General features: G+C 39.1%; 1 protein-coding gene across 1 annotated transcript in view; it reads right to left on the bottom strand.

The window, feature by feature from the left end:
- PPA1 (inorganic pyrophosphatase 1) overlaps positions 1 to 16846 on the bottom strand; it is a 38233-nt gene that overhangs the window by 5861 nt on the left and 15526 nt on the right. Inside the window, exons 4-8 of the mRNA XM_007940658.2 lie at positions 15007 to 15126; positions 12602 to 12688; positions 9306 to 9432; positions 2341 to 2468; positions 1986 to 2071 (exon numbers count right to left, since the gene is read on the bottom strand). Coding sequence (XP_007938849.1) covers positions 1986 to 2071; positions 2341 to 2468; positions 9306 to 9432; positions 12602 to 12688; positions 15007 to 15126 — 548 coding nt within the window. The remainder of the gene's footprint in view (positions 1 to 1985; positions 2072 to 2340; positions 2469 to 9305; positions 9433 to 12601; positions 12689 to 15006; positions 15127 to 16846) is intronic.

Genomic DNA, 16846 nt, shown 5'->3' with positions numbered 1-16846 from the left:
CGCATAACGTGGATGAACTTGGAGGACATTATGCTGAGTGAAATAAGACAATCACAAAAGGACAAATATTGTATTTAGTCCGTTATTGTAACAGTCAAGGAAACGTTTATCTATGGAAGGTCATTTTCTTTGTTGGTTACTAGGGGTAGGAAGGGAGGGTAGGAAACACTGTTAGATAGGTAGAGATAAGTACTGATTTGGGTGAAGAGAAGGGCAATGTATCAAATGTGAGTGATCAATATAGTGGCATTGAGGAAGAGAAAGACATAGAGAGGTATGTGGGAAGTACAGACAACAAAGATGAACCCTTTTGTGCATACAGTACAGCATGGTCAGTGAAGGAAAACACAGAGTGGATAGATGGGTGGACAGGCTGAAATATTAGGTATGTCTATGAAGTGGAGAGTGCACCCAAGAACATGTATAGGGTTGGCAGACAATAATTTTATGTGTATGATCTGAATTCCCAGGTGTATAATGGGGCTGACAAAGGCAAGGTTGTAGTCACTTCTTGGTCACAGCCAGCTACCCAGAGGGACCGAGTAGTTGAACCTGTGGGCTCGGGACCATAGTCACAGAGGACATCAAGCTCAGTTGGCATAACGTACTACACAAAACATTGTTCCACCTCCTACTGTGGTGAGTAGCGACTAGGATCTTAAAAGCTAGCAAGCTGCCATCTAGATGCAACGATGGGTCTCTCCTCATCCAGAGCCAAGAATGAAGAAAACCAAAATTCATGGAAACAATTAGTCCTAGCAACTGGTACACCATCCAATCTGCAGCCTATACAACTATGAGACCAGAAAAACTAGATGGTGCCTGGCTATTACTGTCAACCACTTGGAAAAAGATCTTTGATAGAAAGGGAGAACAATGTGGAACAAAACTGAAAATCATTTGGAAAAAAAAAAAAAAGCAGGGAACAGCTTTGCTGGCCCAATAGAGCCTGGTGGAACCATTGAGACTATGGCCCCTAGCTGCCCTTCAGGTCTGGAATTGAACGCAGACCTGTGGCTTCCAGCCAAACAATAGACAGGCATATGAGCTGAACATTTACCTGAGGTAGATACACTCCTTGGAGAGAACAATCATGAGAGAAAGAAGGGCTGTTTATGCACAAGGAGACAGCTCAGGGGGCAAGAGTGCATGGAGGGATGGACACAAAGAAGAGGTAGGAGAGATGGCCACAGGGAAGAGGTAACTATTGGGAGGAAGTCGGAGGGGAGCTGTTGCATTGTGGTAAATTGTAGTCAATGTCATGAGACAAAGTGTATGTGAACTGCTGTATGGAAAGTGAATTTGCTCTGTAAATTTTCACCCAAATCAAAATCAAAATAAATAATAATAATAAAATGCCTTTAAAAATAAAACAGCAGTTGCAAGCAGGTGACAAGAGTACATTGGTTCCTACCAGGTTTGAAGAAGACTCCAGCCTTATCCTAAAATGACCTAGTGACATATCCTGTGTGAAAACTCCCCCACCGATCATGCTAAGGCCATTTTCAGAACACGCAATATATGACTGCTGCATGTGTACTTGCACCACCCTAAAAATCCCTATGCATTAGATCTCCCCTTTTAAACCCCATAAAGTTGCAACTGACACTTACTATGGGAAGTCAGATTTGAGGAGAATTCCTCCTGACTCCTTACGTAACACTACATAAATAAAATCTATTTTTTCATTCTCAAAGGCTGATGTCCAGAGATTAGATTCTATGTGTGCTGGACAGCAACCCGCCTTGGAGTCATCCCCTGTTATATTTCCATTGCAGTTTTAGACTGTACTCCCTCAGAGAAGATGTTATGGGTAGTTTTCAGTTGTTTGTGTATGGATTTTATCTTCCCACTCACTTGAGCATTGACTAACAGAGCCGTTATCCCTGTTCTGAAGGGCTGTAATGGGACAGTGTCTTCTGGTCATTATACCTTTTGGAGCAAGTTGGTCTGCTTCACGTGTGAAACATGCAGAGAACACTTACCAACTAATACCTTTCCCATCGATTTTCTTAGTCACCAATGCTTTCCAATGGTCATGGGTGCTTTTAATAATATCAACTGCAAAATCCTATAATTTGAAGAGATAATGCTTACAACTATTGAAAAGTGTTTTTACTCTTGTTAACATTTTCCCATCATCTGCATTTCCCAAAGCCTGATATTTCATCCCTCTGAATCACTTCCTTGGGTCAAAAATGAAAAAGAACATTTAAATAAATAAATATCTCTAGACACTTGTTTATAGATCATATAGTCTTTAGCTGGTAACAATATTGCTAAATTATATGTATGAATACAAACAGGTATAAAGCTACAGATATAAATGATATGCATTACCTTGTCTTTAAATTCTGCATTGAAAGCAAACTGGTTCTCTGGTTTTCCATCAGGAACCTTGTACCTTCTAAACCAGTCCACAGTAGCTTCTAGGTACCCAGGCTTCAGACGTTTGACATCATTAATATCTGAGAATAAGCAGATTGTAAAGTGCATTAAAAAATATCAAGTACATTTTATATATATATATATATATATATATATATATATATATATATATAAGTACCTATTGTGAGAAAGCTATGGGATAGTTCATCAAAAAAAGTGTTAAGATATTATTGGAGCTAACCTCTTTGTTGAAAAGAGAACATATTTACACTTTAAAAAGAAATCCTCTAGTATCTTAGAATAAAGTCACCAGTTGTTGTTGAGTCTATTTTGACTCATGGTGACCCAGTATGTGTCGAAGCAGACCTCCAGAGCTCCATGGTTGATTTTTCAGAGATCTCGCTCGGCCTTGCTTCTCAGGTGCCTCTACATAGACTCGAATCCTCAACCTTTTGGTTAGCAGCTGAGCACTTTACCCATCTGTATCGCCCAGGACTCAGAAAAGTGCTGACGTTAAATACCAAGGGAACAATCAGTAGAATCCTAACTGCTCTTAGACAAAAGAAGGGAGAAATTACGGGTGGCTATGTAATAAAAACTAGTTTGGCAAGTGTAGATAACGTCTATGAGAAGAGCAGAAGATATTAAAAAAGACGGGTTAAGACTGTATTTCAGAGTATCACAGCCTAATTACAAACCAAAAGAAGACAAGGAAAAAGGGTTAGGCTGATAGCTATTCATACAAACTAAATGTGACTAGACTTTTCTTGATCAACAGCATAGGCATTCTATATCACAGTGCTTTATATTTTGGGATGGTTGATGGGTGCATGTATTTATATGCGGCAAAGCCAATAGAAGTGTCCTGCTAAAAACCATTTTAAAGTTTCTGTAGAGCATCAACAGTGACTACGCTTGATGTCCTCAAAGTGACTTTTAAATGACCAAATCCAGGCTCAATGCATGCTAACAGAAGATCTAAGTGCTAAAAAGTCAATCAGGATAAGTGTTACTAGAAAGAGGAATACATTGAACAGTAGAAGTATATTTATATTTTATAATGTAATTTTGCTTAAATCCAATTTATAATCTCCATTGTTAAAGATTATCAAGCATTCAGTTGGTGGTTTCAAACCCAACAGGCACTCTGTGGAAGGAAGATGGGGCAATCTACTTCCATAAAGATTTACCACCTTGGAAACCCAAGAGGGGTCACTACGAGTTGGACTTGACTCATTGGCAGTGAGTTTAGTTTTGGTTTGTTACCATAGTACCACTAAGTCTGGAAAGCTTGCTAAATCAACCAGGAAATATTAAAAAAAAACAAAAACAAAAAACAAAAAACCGAGAAACAGTTGACATCAGGCTGTCTCTGATTCATAGTGACCCCATGTATGTCAGAGTGAACTGTTCTCCATAGGGTTTTCAAAGGCTGAGTTTTTAGAATTAGATTGCCAGGCTTGCTTGGTACCTGCTACAGATTGATTTGTGTCCCCCAAAAAATATGTGTTGTAAATCCTACCCTCTATGCCACTCCTCAGAAGGAAGATGGGGCAATCTACTTCCGTAGTGATACTGCCTCGGAAACCCAAGGAGGGGTCGCTGTGAGTCAAAATCGACTAGATGGCAGTGAGTTAGTGAGTATGCCAGTGGTTAAGGAGCTCTGGTGGTGCAGTGCCTGAGGCATCTGACTGCTAACAAGAAGGCTGGTGGTTCAAACCCAGCAGCCACTCATTGGAAGGAAGACTGGGCAATCGACTTCCATAAAGAGTTACTGCATTGGAAACCCAATGGGGGTCGCTATGAGTCAGAATTGACTCAATGGCAGTGAGCTTGAGTTTGGTTTATGCCAGTGGTTATTTGGGAATGAGTTTTCTGTAAAGTTAACGAGGCAGGATTAGTGTAGGGTGTCATGAGTCAATCTCTTACAAGAGATAAAAGGAGAGAGAAGCAAGCAGAGATGGGGAAGAGAGATGTCAAGCCACATTAAGACTGCCCAGAAGGAGTAGCTCCAAGAGATAAGGACCTTTCTCTAGAGCCAGCAGAGAGAGAAAGCCTACTCCTAGAACTAGCCCCAGAATCTGGACTTCTAGCTTCCTGAACTGTGAGAAAATAAACTTCTGTTTGGTAAAGCCACCTACCTGTGGGATTTCTTGTTATCTCAGCACTAGATCACTAAGAATTTGGTACCAGAAGAGTGGGGTGCTATTCTAACAGATACTTAAAATGTGTAAGTGGTTTTGGAATTGGGTAATGGGTGGAAGCTGGAAGAGAACAGTAAAAGCCTAGATTGCCTTGAAGAGACTGTTGCTACAATAATGGACGCCACAGACAATTCTGGTGAAAACTGAAAAGGAAGTGAGGAGAGCTATAGAGAAAGTCTCTATCATCTTAGAGAATACATATGGTACCAGTAAGAGAAGGTTGCTAGAAATGTGGACGTTAAACGTGCTTCTGGTGAGGCTGTAAAAGAAAAAAGATGAACATGATTAGACAATGGAGGAAGGGTCATGTTTTTAATGCAGTGACGAAGAACTTGTCTGAATTATGTTCAAATGCTTGGTGGAAGGTAGAACTTATAAGTGATGAACTTGCCTATCTGACTGATGAGGTTTCTAAGCAAGATCTTAAGGGGTTCATGTGGTTTCTCCTTGCTCCTCATAGTAAAATATGAGATGATGATAAGGACTTAAAAATGAACAGTACAAAATGAAACAAACCTTAAGGATTTAGAAAATTCTGTTGTATAAACTAAGGACACTTGTCTTGTAATTTTCACCAAGCACGTGGCTACACAATCTTTTAGTAAAGATTAAGCCTACGAGTGATGACTCTAACCAACTACCACAGCAGAAAACCATCAGCTTAGACTGAAGGGAATCAAAGACCAGATGAAAAGAAAGAAAACTGTCTGCCTCTTGGAACTGTACAGGCAGGAAACAGGCCAGAGGACTATATCGGTTGTCCTCCAAGAAAAGAAAATGGCCATCCCTGGAGCAGGTCAGAGATCAGCAGAACTGTTGGAAGGAGCACAGGAAGCAGGGCCTTCTCAGTTTCAAAGGGTAGGACTTAGGTCTCCAGGATCTCAAAGGGTAGGGCCACAGCCTCCTAGGTTTCAAAGAGTCAGATCTTTGCGAACTTGTTTCTGGAGTGTATACATATACATACTCCCTGCTGTTGAGCTGATTCCGACTCATAGTGACCCCTCTTTGGGTTTCTGAGGGGGTATCTCTACAGAATTAGATTGTCCAGTCTTCCTTCTGAGGAGTGGCTGGTGGGTTTGAACCGCCAGCTTTCTGGTTAGCAGTCAAATGCCTTAGGCACTAAGCCACCAGAGCTCTGGAGTGTGGGGCTGCCAATAAGGCGTGTCAGGGGGACGGGACCACCACACAAAGCAGAGGGGACAAGATTGCCATGCCTAAGGGGCAAAAGTACAGGGCCTTTTGGGGCTAAAGGGGTAGGATCATCACTCAGATAGACTAGGAGAATGGGGCTGACCAAAGCCAAGGGAACTAAGTTGCTCACAGTGGGCCTGGAAGATGAAGCTAACACCCAGGGCCAAGAGTCCTCCAACTAGGAGCCAGAAAGTGTGGCCAATACTCAGAGTATGGAGGGCAGGGTCATTGCCCAGGTCGTCCCAAAGAACAGAGGATTATCTTCAAGTTATGAGAGCCAATGTAAACTGTTCTGCTGGGTTCTGGACTTCCATAGTGCCTGTCATCCCTTCTTCCCTCCAATTCTCCTATTTATAGTGGAAATGTCTACCTTATGCCTGTTCCACCACCATATGCTAGAAACAGATCAACTGTAATCTAGATTCCACAGGCTCTCAGATGAAGAGGAATTCTGCCCCAGGATAGAACACTTCTGAAGTCTCACCCATACTTGATTTAGATGATTCAGAAGATGAGAATTTGGACTTGAGCTGATTTAAGACTTTTGAAATGAAACAATGGGATGAATGTGTTTTATATACAGCAAGGACATGAATTCATGGGGGCCAAAGGGTGTAATGTTATGGATTGAATTGTGTCCCCCAAAGTATGTGTTGTAAATCCTAACTTCTATGCCAGTGGTTATAACCCCATTTGGGAAAGAATTTTCTGTTATGTTAATGAGGTGGGGTTATTTAGGGTATCTTATGCAAATCTCTTATGAGAGATAAAAGGAGAGTGAGGCAAGCAAAAGTAGGGGAAGAGAGAAAGCAAGCCACATGAAGATCATTCAAGAGCAGAAGGTCAAAGAGACAAGGTCCTCCCTCTAGAGGGAGAAAAGTCTTCCCCTAGGGCTGGTACCCTGAATTTGGACCACCCACTTGTATTTCTGTTATCGTAGCACTAGAGAACTAAGACAGTGCCTCTGAATAGACACAACCCTGCAACATTTCAGTTAGCTAGCAAGCATGTTAACCATTTACACCACTCAGGGACTCAGTGTATCTTATTGGACAGATAAGAGAAAACTAATTCAATATTGAGATAAATGAATTAGCTCATTAAATAGAGCTAAGGTTAATGTAAAAGTCAAACCAAACATATCACTGCTGTCAAGTCAGATCTGACTCATAGCGACCCCTCCTTGGGTTTCCGAGGCAGTATCTCTACAGAAGTAGATTGCCCGATCTTCCTGCCGAAGAGTGCCTGGTGAGTTTGAACAGCCAGCCTTCTGGTTAGCAACAAAATGCCTTAGGCACTACACCACCAGAGTTCCTAATATAAAAGTAGTCGAGATAAATCAGGCAGAGTTTTAAAATATAAATATTTCTTTTTCAGAAAAGACTTCAGACAATCAAAATTCAGCAACTAACCTACAGATTTACAGTCAACTTATTTTCAATAAGGGCATCAAGACAGTTCAGTGGAGAAAGAACTGTCTCCACGAGAAATGGTGCTGGAACAACTGGGTGTCCATGTGCAAAAGAATAAGCCTGGGCCCTTTCCTCAGACCACATACAGAAATTAACTCAAAATGGATCGAAGATCTAAATATAAGAACTGAAACTAGGAAACTCTTAGTCAAAATTTAAAACTTCTGTGTATCAAGAATACCATCAAGACAGTGAAAAGACAACCCTCGGAATGGGAGAAAATATTTGCAAATCATGGATCTAATAAAGGTCTACTATCTAGAATACAAAAAGAATTCTCACAAACCAACAATAAAAAGAATAATAACTCAAATAAAAAATGGGCAAAGGACTTGAATAGACATTTCTCCGAAAAGGGTAATTAAATTGCCAATAAGAACATGAAAAGATGCTCAACATTATTAATCGTTCGGGAGATAAAATCAAAACCACAATCCATATGGATGGCTATTATCAAACAGAAACTGAGTAACAGAAACAGGAAATTGGAAATCTCATCCACTGCTGGTGGTAATATAAATAGCGCAGCCACTGTAGAAAACAGTTAATTGTTTCCTCAAAAGGTTAAACAGAGTTACCATGTGACTCAGCAAATCCACTCCTAGGTATAAACCCAAGAAAACTGAAAAGAGGTGTCCAAACAGATACTTACACACAAATGTTCACAGCAGCTTTATTCATAATAGCCCAAAAGTGGAAGCAACTCAAGTATCCATCAACAGACGAATGGATGAACAAAGTGTAGTATTATCCAAGTAATGGAATATTAAAACCAAACCAAACCTACTGCCATGGAATCGATTCCAGCTGACGGTGACCCTCACTGGGTTTCCAAGGTGGTAAATCTTTATGGAAGAAGATTGCCCCATCTTCCTTCCATGGAGTGGCTGGTGGGTTTGAACCACCAACCTTCTGGTTAGCAGTCAAATACCTTAGGCACTGTGCCACCAGAGCTTCTAATGGAATAGTACTCAGCTAAAAAAGAAAAATAAGTTCTAATACATACTACAACATGGATGAACTTGGCAAACATTATGATAACTGAAAAAAGCCAGACACAAAAGAGCAAAAATATTGTATGGTTCTACTTACAGCAAACATTCACAAGAGATAAATCCATAAAGACAGAAAGTAGGTTGGTTACCAGGGCCTGGGCTGTGTGTGTGTGTGTGTGTGTATGTGTGTGTGGTGGGGCAGCCGGTGTGATGGCTACTGGATATGGGGCTTTTTTGGCAGGGGTAGTGAAAATGTTCTGGAATTAGATAATGATGAGGGTTGTACAACTTGATGAAAATACTAAAAAACACCACTGACTTATACACTTTAAAACAGTGAGTTTTATGGTATATGAATTCCATCTCAATAAAAAAGAGAAAGCAGGCAAAAGAGTGCTAGCGTATGAGGAAAGAAAGGAGAAAACTAAACCAGAACTATTAGAAATGTTCTTCTCTAGAATGAAGGAAAACAATAATCAGTTAATTGCAAAATTAAAAAACACAAACATGACCAGAATTACTGGTTGGATGGAGACTGGTGGAACCCCTGAGACTATGACCCTGGGTTACCCTGGAAATGGACTCACTTCCATGGATTATCTCTCAGTCCAACAGTAGAAAGACCTACAAGCAGAACACCTATGCCAGGCAGATGCACCCACCTACCCTAGAGAAATACACCAATCAACCATGAGCCATCAGAGGGGGAGCATTCACATAGAGGGAATGCTGGACAGACAGGAATGCATAGGTAAGAAGGGCACAGGGAGGGGGTGGTCACAGAGAGGAGAGGGGAGGAGAGTTTTTTATGGTTGGGGATTGTAATCGGAGTCATGAAATCAAATGTGCATGAACTGTTGAATTTAAAACAAGTCTGCTTTGTAAATCTGCACCCAAAGCACAATTAAAAAAAAAAAAAAAAAAAAAAGAATTAGGTATAAAAATTTTGTTGTTGTTCTTATGTGCCGTCGACAACCCCTCCTTGGGTTTCCAAGGCAGTATCACTACAGAAGTAGATTTAGACTCTTAAAAAAAAAAAAAAAAAAATTTCTTACCATTATAATTGGCTGCATCAGGATCATCCATATTTATAGCAATGACTTTCCAGTCCGTCTCCCCTTCATCAATCATGGCCAGTATGCCCAAAACTTTCACACGAATTATTTCACCTCTTGCACATACCTGAGAGTCAGTAACAACAACCAAGGCAAGTCAAGTCAATAAAAGCCAAGACAAGTCAATAACTACAGTAAAGAAAGAAATCTGAAAGAAAAGTATTACTTCATGGTTAACAAGAATTAAGGAAGTTGCCAAGCATCTGCAAACTTGCCTTACATTGCTACTTGAAGCAAATAAGTTAAACAAGTAAATCTATAATCAACTTTGATATGGTGGAAAAGAGGTATAACTTATTATTTACAGGTCATAAGAAAACCACTAACATAATTCTGAGTAATTAATATGTTTCACATTACCACTGTGCCAAAGAATAATCCTCTATAATTTGTTTCAAATACATTATTATGGATTGAATTGTGTCCCCCCAAAATATTATTGTAAATCCTAACCTTTATGCCTGTAGTTATAATCCCATTTGGGAATGGGTTGTTTTTGTTATGTTAATGAGGCAAGATTAGTGTAGTGTATTGAGTCAATCTCTTTTGAGATATAAAAGAGATTAAACAAGCGAGTGAAAGTAGAGATGGGGGAAGAGAGACGCCGAGCCACATGAAGACTGCCTAGGAGGAGTAGCTCAAAGAGATGAGGACCTTCCTTCTCTAGAGCTGGCAGAGAGAAAGCTTTCCCCAAGAGCCAGCACCCAGAATTTGGACTTCTAGCCTCCTAAAATGTGAGAAAATAAATTTCTGCTTGATAAAGCCACTCACTTGTGGTATTTCTGTTATAGCAGTACTAGAGAACTAAGACAGAAATTTGGTACTGAGAAGTGGAGGTAGTGCTGTAATAGATACCTCAAATGTGTAAGTGGTTTTGGAATTGGGTAATGGGTAGAATTGGGTAATGGGAGGAGTTTTAAGATATCTAATAGTAAAAGCCCAGTTTGCTTTGAAGAGACTGTTGGTAGAATTATGGACGTCAAAGATAATTCTGGTGAGGACTGAGAAGGAAGTGAGGAGGTCTATAGTGCAAGTCTCTATCACCTTAGAAATACATATGGTGTTAGAGAACGTTGCTAGAAATATGGATGTTAAGTGTGCTTCTGGTGAGGCTGTAAAAGAAAAAGATGAACATGATTGGACAGTGGTGATGCTTTTTATGCAGAGATAAAAGAACATGACTGAATTATGTTCAAATATTTAGTGAAAGGTAAAACTGATGAACGTGGATATCTGGCAGATGAGATTTCTGAGCAAGATCTTAAAGGAGGCCACATAGTTTCTTGTTGCTGCTCATAGTAAAATGTGAGAAGTAAGAGAAGGACAGTGCAAAATAAAACAGAACTTAAAGATTTGGAAAATTCTGTTGTCCTACAATTTCCACCAAGAATGTGGCTACCCAATCTTTTGTTAATGAGATTAAGCCTGTGACTGATGGATCAAACCAACTACCATAGCAGGAAATCCACCAGCTTGGACTGAAGGGGAGAGAGAAAGAAAGAAAGGAGAGAATATTGTCTACCTCTTCGAATTGTACAGGTAGGAAACAGGCCAAAGGATCTACATCTGCTGTCTTCCAAGAAAACAAAAGAACTATCCCTGGAGTGGCTCAGAGATTAGCAGAACTGCTGGAAGAAGCATGAGAAGCTTTGGTCTCAAAGGGCGGGGCCACAGTCTCCTAGGTTTCAAAGAGATCTTCACCCACTCAGTACTAGACTGTGGGGCTACCATTCACTTTGGTCAAGAAGATGGGGGCTGCTGCCCAAAAATGAGGGGGCAGGGCTGCCATGCCCAAAAGACTCAGATGGACTATGAGAATGAGGCCACCCAAAACTGAGGGAGCAGAGTTGTCATCCCAGTGGCCTGGAAGGCAGAGCAGAAGCTCAGGGCTGACGGGCCTCCACCTAGAATCCAGAGAGCATGGCCAGTACTTAAGAGTCTGATGGTCTAGATGGTCTCAGAGAAGAGAAGATTATTTTCAAGTCTTCAGAGTTAATGTAAATTGTTCGCTGGATTTTGGACTTGCTTGGTGCCTGTTATCCCTTCTTTCCTTCCAATTTCTCCCATTTGCAATGAAAATGTCTACCTTTTACCTGTCTCACCATTGTATTTTAGAAACAGATCATTTACAATCTAGATTTCATAGGTTCGAAGATGAAGAGGAATTTTGCCTGAGGATGGAATATGCCTAAATTCTCTCTCACCTATACTTCACTTAGATGATTTAGAAAATGAGATTTTGGACTTGGAGTTGATATTAGACTTTTGGGACACTATGATGGGATAAATGTGTTTCATATGTGGCAAGGACATGACTTTTTTTGGGACCAAAGGATGTATGTTATGGATTGAATTGTCTCTCCTAACCCCTATGTCTGCGATTATAATTCCATTTGGGAATGGGCTGTCTTTGTGTCAACGAGGCATAATTAGTGTAGGGTCTATCTTGAGTCAATCTCTTTTGAGACACAAGAGATTAAACAAGCAAGCTAAAGAGTTGGGGAAAGAAAGATGCCAAGCCACATGAAGAACAAATCTGTCCTGGAAGAAGTGTAGCTGGAATACTCCTTGGAAGCAAGAATAGCCAGACTTCATCTTACCTACTTTGGTCATGTTGTCAGAAGGGATCAGCCCCTGGAGAAGGATGTCACGCTTGGTAGAGGGTCATGAGAAAGAAGAAGACACTCAACAAGATGGATTGACACAGTGGCTACAACGACAGCTCAAGTATAGCAAGGTCTGTGAGGATGGTGCAGGACTGGGCAGTATTTCATTCTGTTGTACATGGGGTCACTATGAATCAGAGCCGACTTGATGGCACCTAACAACAGCAACAACCACAAACCTCCAGTTCTTGGGGCTATTTGGTGTGAGTTAATTCATTGATCACTCCAAATCATTAGATAAGTTTTGCCTTGTACCGAGATGAAATTTGTTTCTTGGTACCCTTCAACCTACTGACTAATTCTATCTTTCAAAGTAATACACAACATGTCTACTTCTACATATAAGTCCATTCATATATACAGATAATTTTTTTCTAGACTAGGTTTAAATTATAACATACAAATGCTAAAATGCTAAAAATGAAATGAAACACTTTACCACCCAAAAAGATACCATTATTTTCACTAATATTCATGTATTTTATTCACGATATTTATGAAAGTATAGATGCTATATATTTCATGAAAATAACCTCAACAGTGAAGAAAAATAATTTCAGATTTCATTACCTTGCTTCCAATTTCACACACATCAATTGGGTCATTGTCACCACAACAGCCAGTGTGTCTGTCATTGTGTCCTGGGTCTTCCCAGGTCTAAAAAAATAATGGTTAGAGTATACCATTCTTACTGACAAAGGTATTATGTTAACATTAAAAGATAATACCCCATGAGTCTTTCTGTAAAAACTCCTCATTCACATCTAAGAATCTTAACTACACACAATAATTACAATCAAATTCTGGAACCCCTATTTTGCATATACAAATTTTTTTATAGGAGTAAATATATTTACCATATATTATTCCCATCAACAATTTTTAGTTGTATAATTCAAGGTTCATCTGTGTTGTAGTATATATAAGTCTTTCCTTTTCATGGCTGAGTAATACTCCACTTTATGTATATATCACATTGTTTATTCATTCATCTGTTCATGAGCACTTGGGTTGTTTTCACCTTTTGGCTATTATGAATAATGCTGCTATGAATATTCATGTACAAGTATCTATCTGAACACTGCTTTCAATTTTTTGGGGGTAGATACACAGGAGTGGAAGTAATGGGTCAAATGGTAATTCTATGTTTAAGTATTTGAGGAACTGTCTTCCACAGCAGCTGTACCACTTTACATTCCTCACTAGCAATGCACAAGGGTTCCAGTTTCTCCACATCCTCTTTAACACTTGTTCTGTTCTATTTTTTTATAACTATCCTAAAAGGAGTGAAGTGTATCTCATTACGGTTTTGATTTGCATTTCTCTCATGACTAAGCATCTTTTTGTGTGCTTACTGGCCATTCGTATATGTTCTTTGGAAAAATGTCTATTCAAATGCCTCGCTCATTGTCTCTCTTTTAGTTGTTAAGTTGTAGGCGCTCTTTATATATTGTGTATATTAGACATATCAAACAGGTAATGTGCAAATGTTTTCTCCTATTTTGTGAGATGTCTTTTGAAGCTTTAAATCTGACAATGGTTCTAATCAAAACAAAGCAAAACACCATCACCTAATAACCAACATGTAATCACAAAGAAATACAGATCAAAATATTTATAATTTAAAAATAGGTTAGAAGAAAACTGTTGATTAACTCACGGAGGTACTTATTACATTCTAACTAGATTTTCTTCAAAATAAATTTCCAAAGTAGAAATAGTAAAATGAAAGAAAGGAAAAATAATAATAAAAAAAAGTAAAAATGAAAATTAAGTTTTCTAAGGATAAACGTGTCATCACTTTGACTAGACATCAACAATGAAAAGTTTAATCAGGATTTACTGGAGCTTTAAATAGCTAGCTTTCTTTCCTTGCTAAATTGCAAGATAGAATCCTTAAGGAGTATCTGGAACAAAAGAACTGACAGCTCCTGCATGTCAGGAAGTCAAGTTTAAAATGTTGCTTTGGTTCTTTTCCCCCTCAACCAGAACTACTTGGATTTGTTTGTCTACTCAGCTGGAATAAAGGCAAAAAGAGAGATAAAGGAAGACTGGCTCTAACAAAGCCAACATTAAAAACACAATGAATCCAACCCACAGAAAAATAAGTATTTCAACAATGTTTTTCCAAAGGGACAATACTTCCAGGCATAATAACACAACAGTTAAATACCAGTTAAAAGTGCTGTAATTAATGCAAAGACTTTGTGATTACCTAACAAGTTTGACCTATATTCTAGTAACATACAGATTGTTTCACAGTGGATTCTGTTTAACAGACTTAATGGATAATAAAAACAAATTATTTCTCAGAATCAGCAGGGGAAATCTCAATGGAATATTTCATGTGAAAATCTTAAGCATCACAGCATTAGCCTAGTCAAACCAGAATCTCATTTACTCCTAACAGACACCCTAGGATTTTTCATTCCAACACTGATACTGTAATGGGGAAAAGCTGGCAAACAAGGAAGACATCCCCTCTCCTCAAAAGGTGGACTACTTTGAAAAACAGAATCTCATCATTATTCCAAACAACAAAGAACCTGGCTTAAAAAAGGAATCCAGATTCTAAACATAAAAGTCAACAGCTATGAGAACTTACATGTGCCAGATACTACTAGGTGCTTCACTCCTCACAATAACCACATGAGCTAAAAGCTTTTAATATCTCTGTCTCAGGGAAGAGGAAACTGAGGCAAGATATGGCAGCTAGAAAATGGCAGACCTGGGATTTGAACCCTGCTCTGCGTGGTGCAAAGAGCAGTGCTTTGAACTACTACTCTATCCTGTCTCTCTCTATTTAATAGACTCAATCTGTAAAGAAAGATGGTATATAGCTTATAATCAGTCCACACAGAAAAATAAGTATTTCATAAAACTTTCTGAAGGTGTTTCGATCTCTTTACCAAGTGCAGTAAGTTAATTTTTAGTAAGCTAAAAAGCCCATTATCAGCAACTGCATGGAAACATACCTGCGGGATGGCACCATAGTTCCAGATGTATCCTTTATAAGGGAACAAATTTGCAACATAACGGAGTTTTCCTTTTTTCACATCTTGTTTAATTGGGTTTAAAGGGTCCTTTGTAGCAATCTGAAATTAAAAATTGCAAATTGTTGTATATTTGGCTGTGCAATACTATTTAGATAAGAATTTGAGGAACTGAATTATGGTATGTATGGCCTCTAATTCCACTTTAAGATATATTTTACTCCCAACTTTTTATAATTAGAATCAAAAATTATAAATTTTAGATTATAATTTAAAAGTTACTCTACAGTGGAATCGAGGAAGAGGAAGACAGAAGTACATGGGAGGTACAGACAACAAAGATGAACCCTTTTTCGCTTATAGTACTGTGTTTTCAGTGAAGGCAAACACTGATCTATGGGTGGATAGATGGGTGGACAGGTTGAAATATTAAGTATGTCTATGCAGGGGGGAGTGTGCCCATGACCATATACAGGGTTGGCAGACAACGTTTCTACAAGTGTATGTGTAAAGGGACATGGTTCTACAACCACTTCTTGGCCACAGTCAGCTACCCAGAGGGAGTGAGTAGTTGGACCTGTGGGGTTAGGACCATGGTCACAGAGGACGACATCAAGCTCAATTGGCATAATTGGTTTTGTTTACCAAAAACATTGTTCCACATCCTACTTTGGCAAGTAGCAACTGGGATCTTAAAAGCTTGCAAGTGGCCATCTAGATGCAATGATGGGTCTCTCCTCATCCAGAGCAAAGAAGAATGAAGAAAACCAAAGAGACATGGAAACAATTAGTCCAAGTGACTGGTCCACCATGCAATCTCAGCCTATACAACTATGAGACCAGAAGAACTAGATGGTGCCAGGCTACCACTATCAACTACTTGGAGGGGGCTCCATGTAGGAGATCCTGGATAGAGTGGGAGAACAATGTGAAAAAACTCAAAATCATTTAAAAAAAAAAAAAAAAAGACCAGGTTTGCTGGTCTGATAGAACCTGGTGGAACACCTGAGATTATGGCCCCTAACTGCCCTTCAGGTCTGGAATTGAACACATACCTGTGCCTTCCAGCCAAATAAAAAATAGGTATATAAGCTGAACATTTACATTAGGTAGATGTGAATTTGCTCTGTAAACTTTTACTCAAATCACAATTAAAAAAAGCAAAAAAAGTTACTCTACAATCAGCCATCAAGTGGAAAGCTTACTTGGAGATATACAGGAACTATCAAGAAGGGAAAAATAAAATTTATCAATTCCACAAAGCAAAAACCAAAATTAGCTGGGATAAATCCTACCATTTGAGAAATGAGAAGTACCAAGATTTTAGTAAAAGGGCAAAACAAGTCTTATCCAACTTCAGCTTTTCTTTAAAGCATTTAAAAATATTCAAATATTGTGTATTACATACAAAATGTGGTTATGTCAAAAGGCTTAATTGATAGAAAACATGTAATAAATGTCTACAACAAAAAGCCAAATGTGTTAGGTGTCATTAGGAACAATTAACGAAATGCAACAGAAATTCCAATGCATTCTTGGTGGCTGGGGTGACTAAGCCAGTAACTAAGTGGGAGAGAGTAAGACAGGAGGAAAAGGTGACATCCTAGGCTCTGTGAATGTCAGAAGCAAAGATGTGAAGAAGGAAAGCCTGCAGCATATTTACAAAAAGTAAATGGTTGAGTGTAGCTGCAGCACAGAGCGCAGACAGTCAGGTAGGTAATGGGAAATATAACCGGAAAACAGATTAGGACTAAACAGAGGAAAGCCTTGGAGTGCAGATGTTCAAATCAGTGTGGCCAGAGCAAAACTGATATGCTCGGTC

This window comes from Orycteropus afer, unplaced genomic scaffold, assembly GCF_000298275.1.
Source record: "Orycteropus afer afer isolate SDZICR_OR568_19922 unplaced genomic scaffold, OryAfe1.0 scaffold00070, whole genome shotgun sequence".
In the NCBI taxonomy this organism is placed as follows: domain Eukaryota; kingdom Metazoa; phylum Chordata; class Mammalia; order Tubulidentata; family Orycteropodidae; genus Orycteropus; species Orycteropus afer.
Note: the sequence above shows the minus strand (reverse complement) of the source record. Positions and strands in the feature narration are given on the sequence as shown.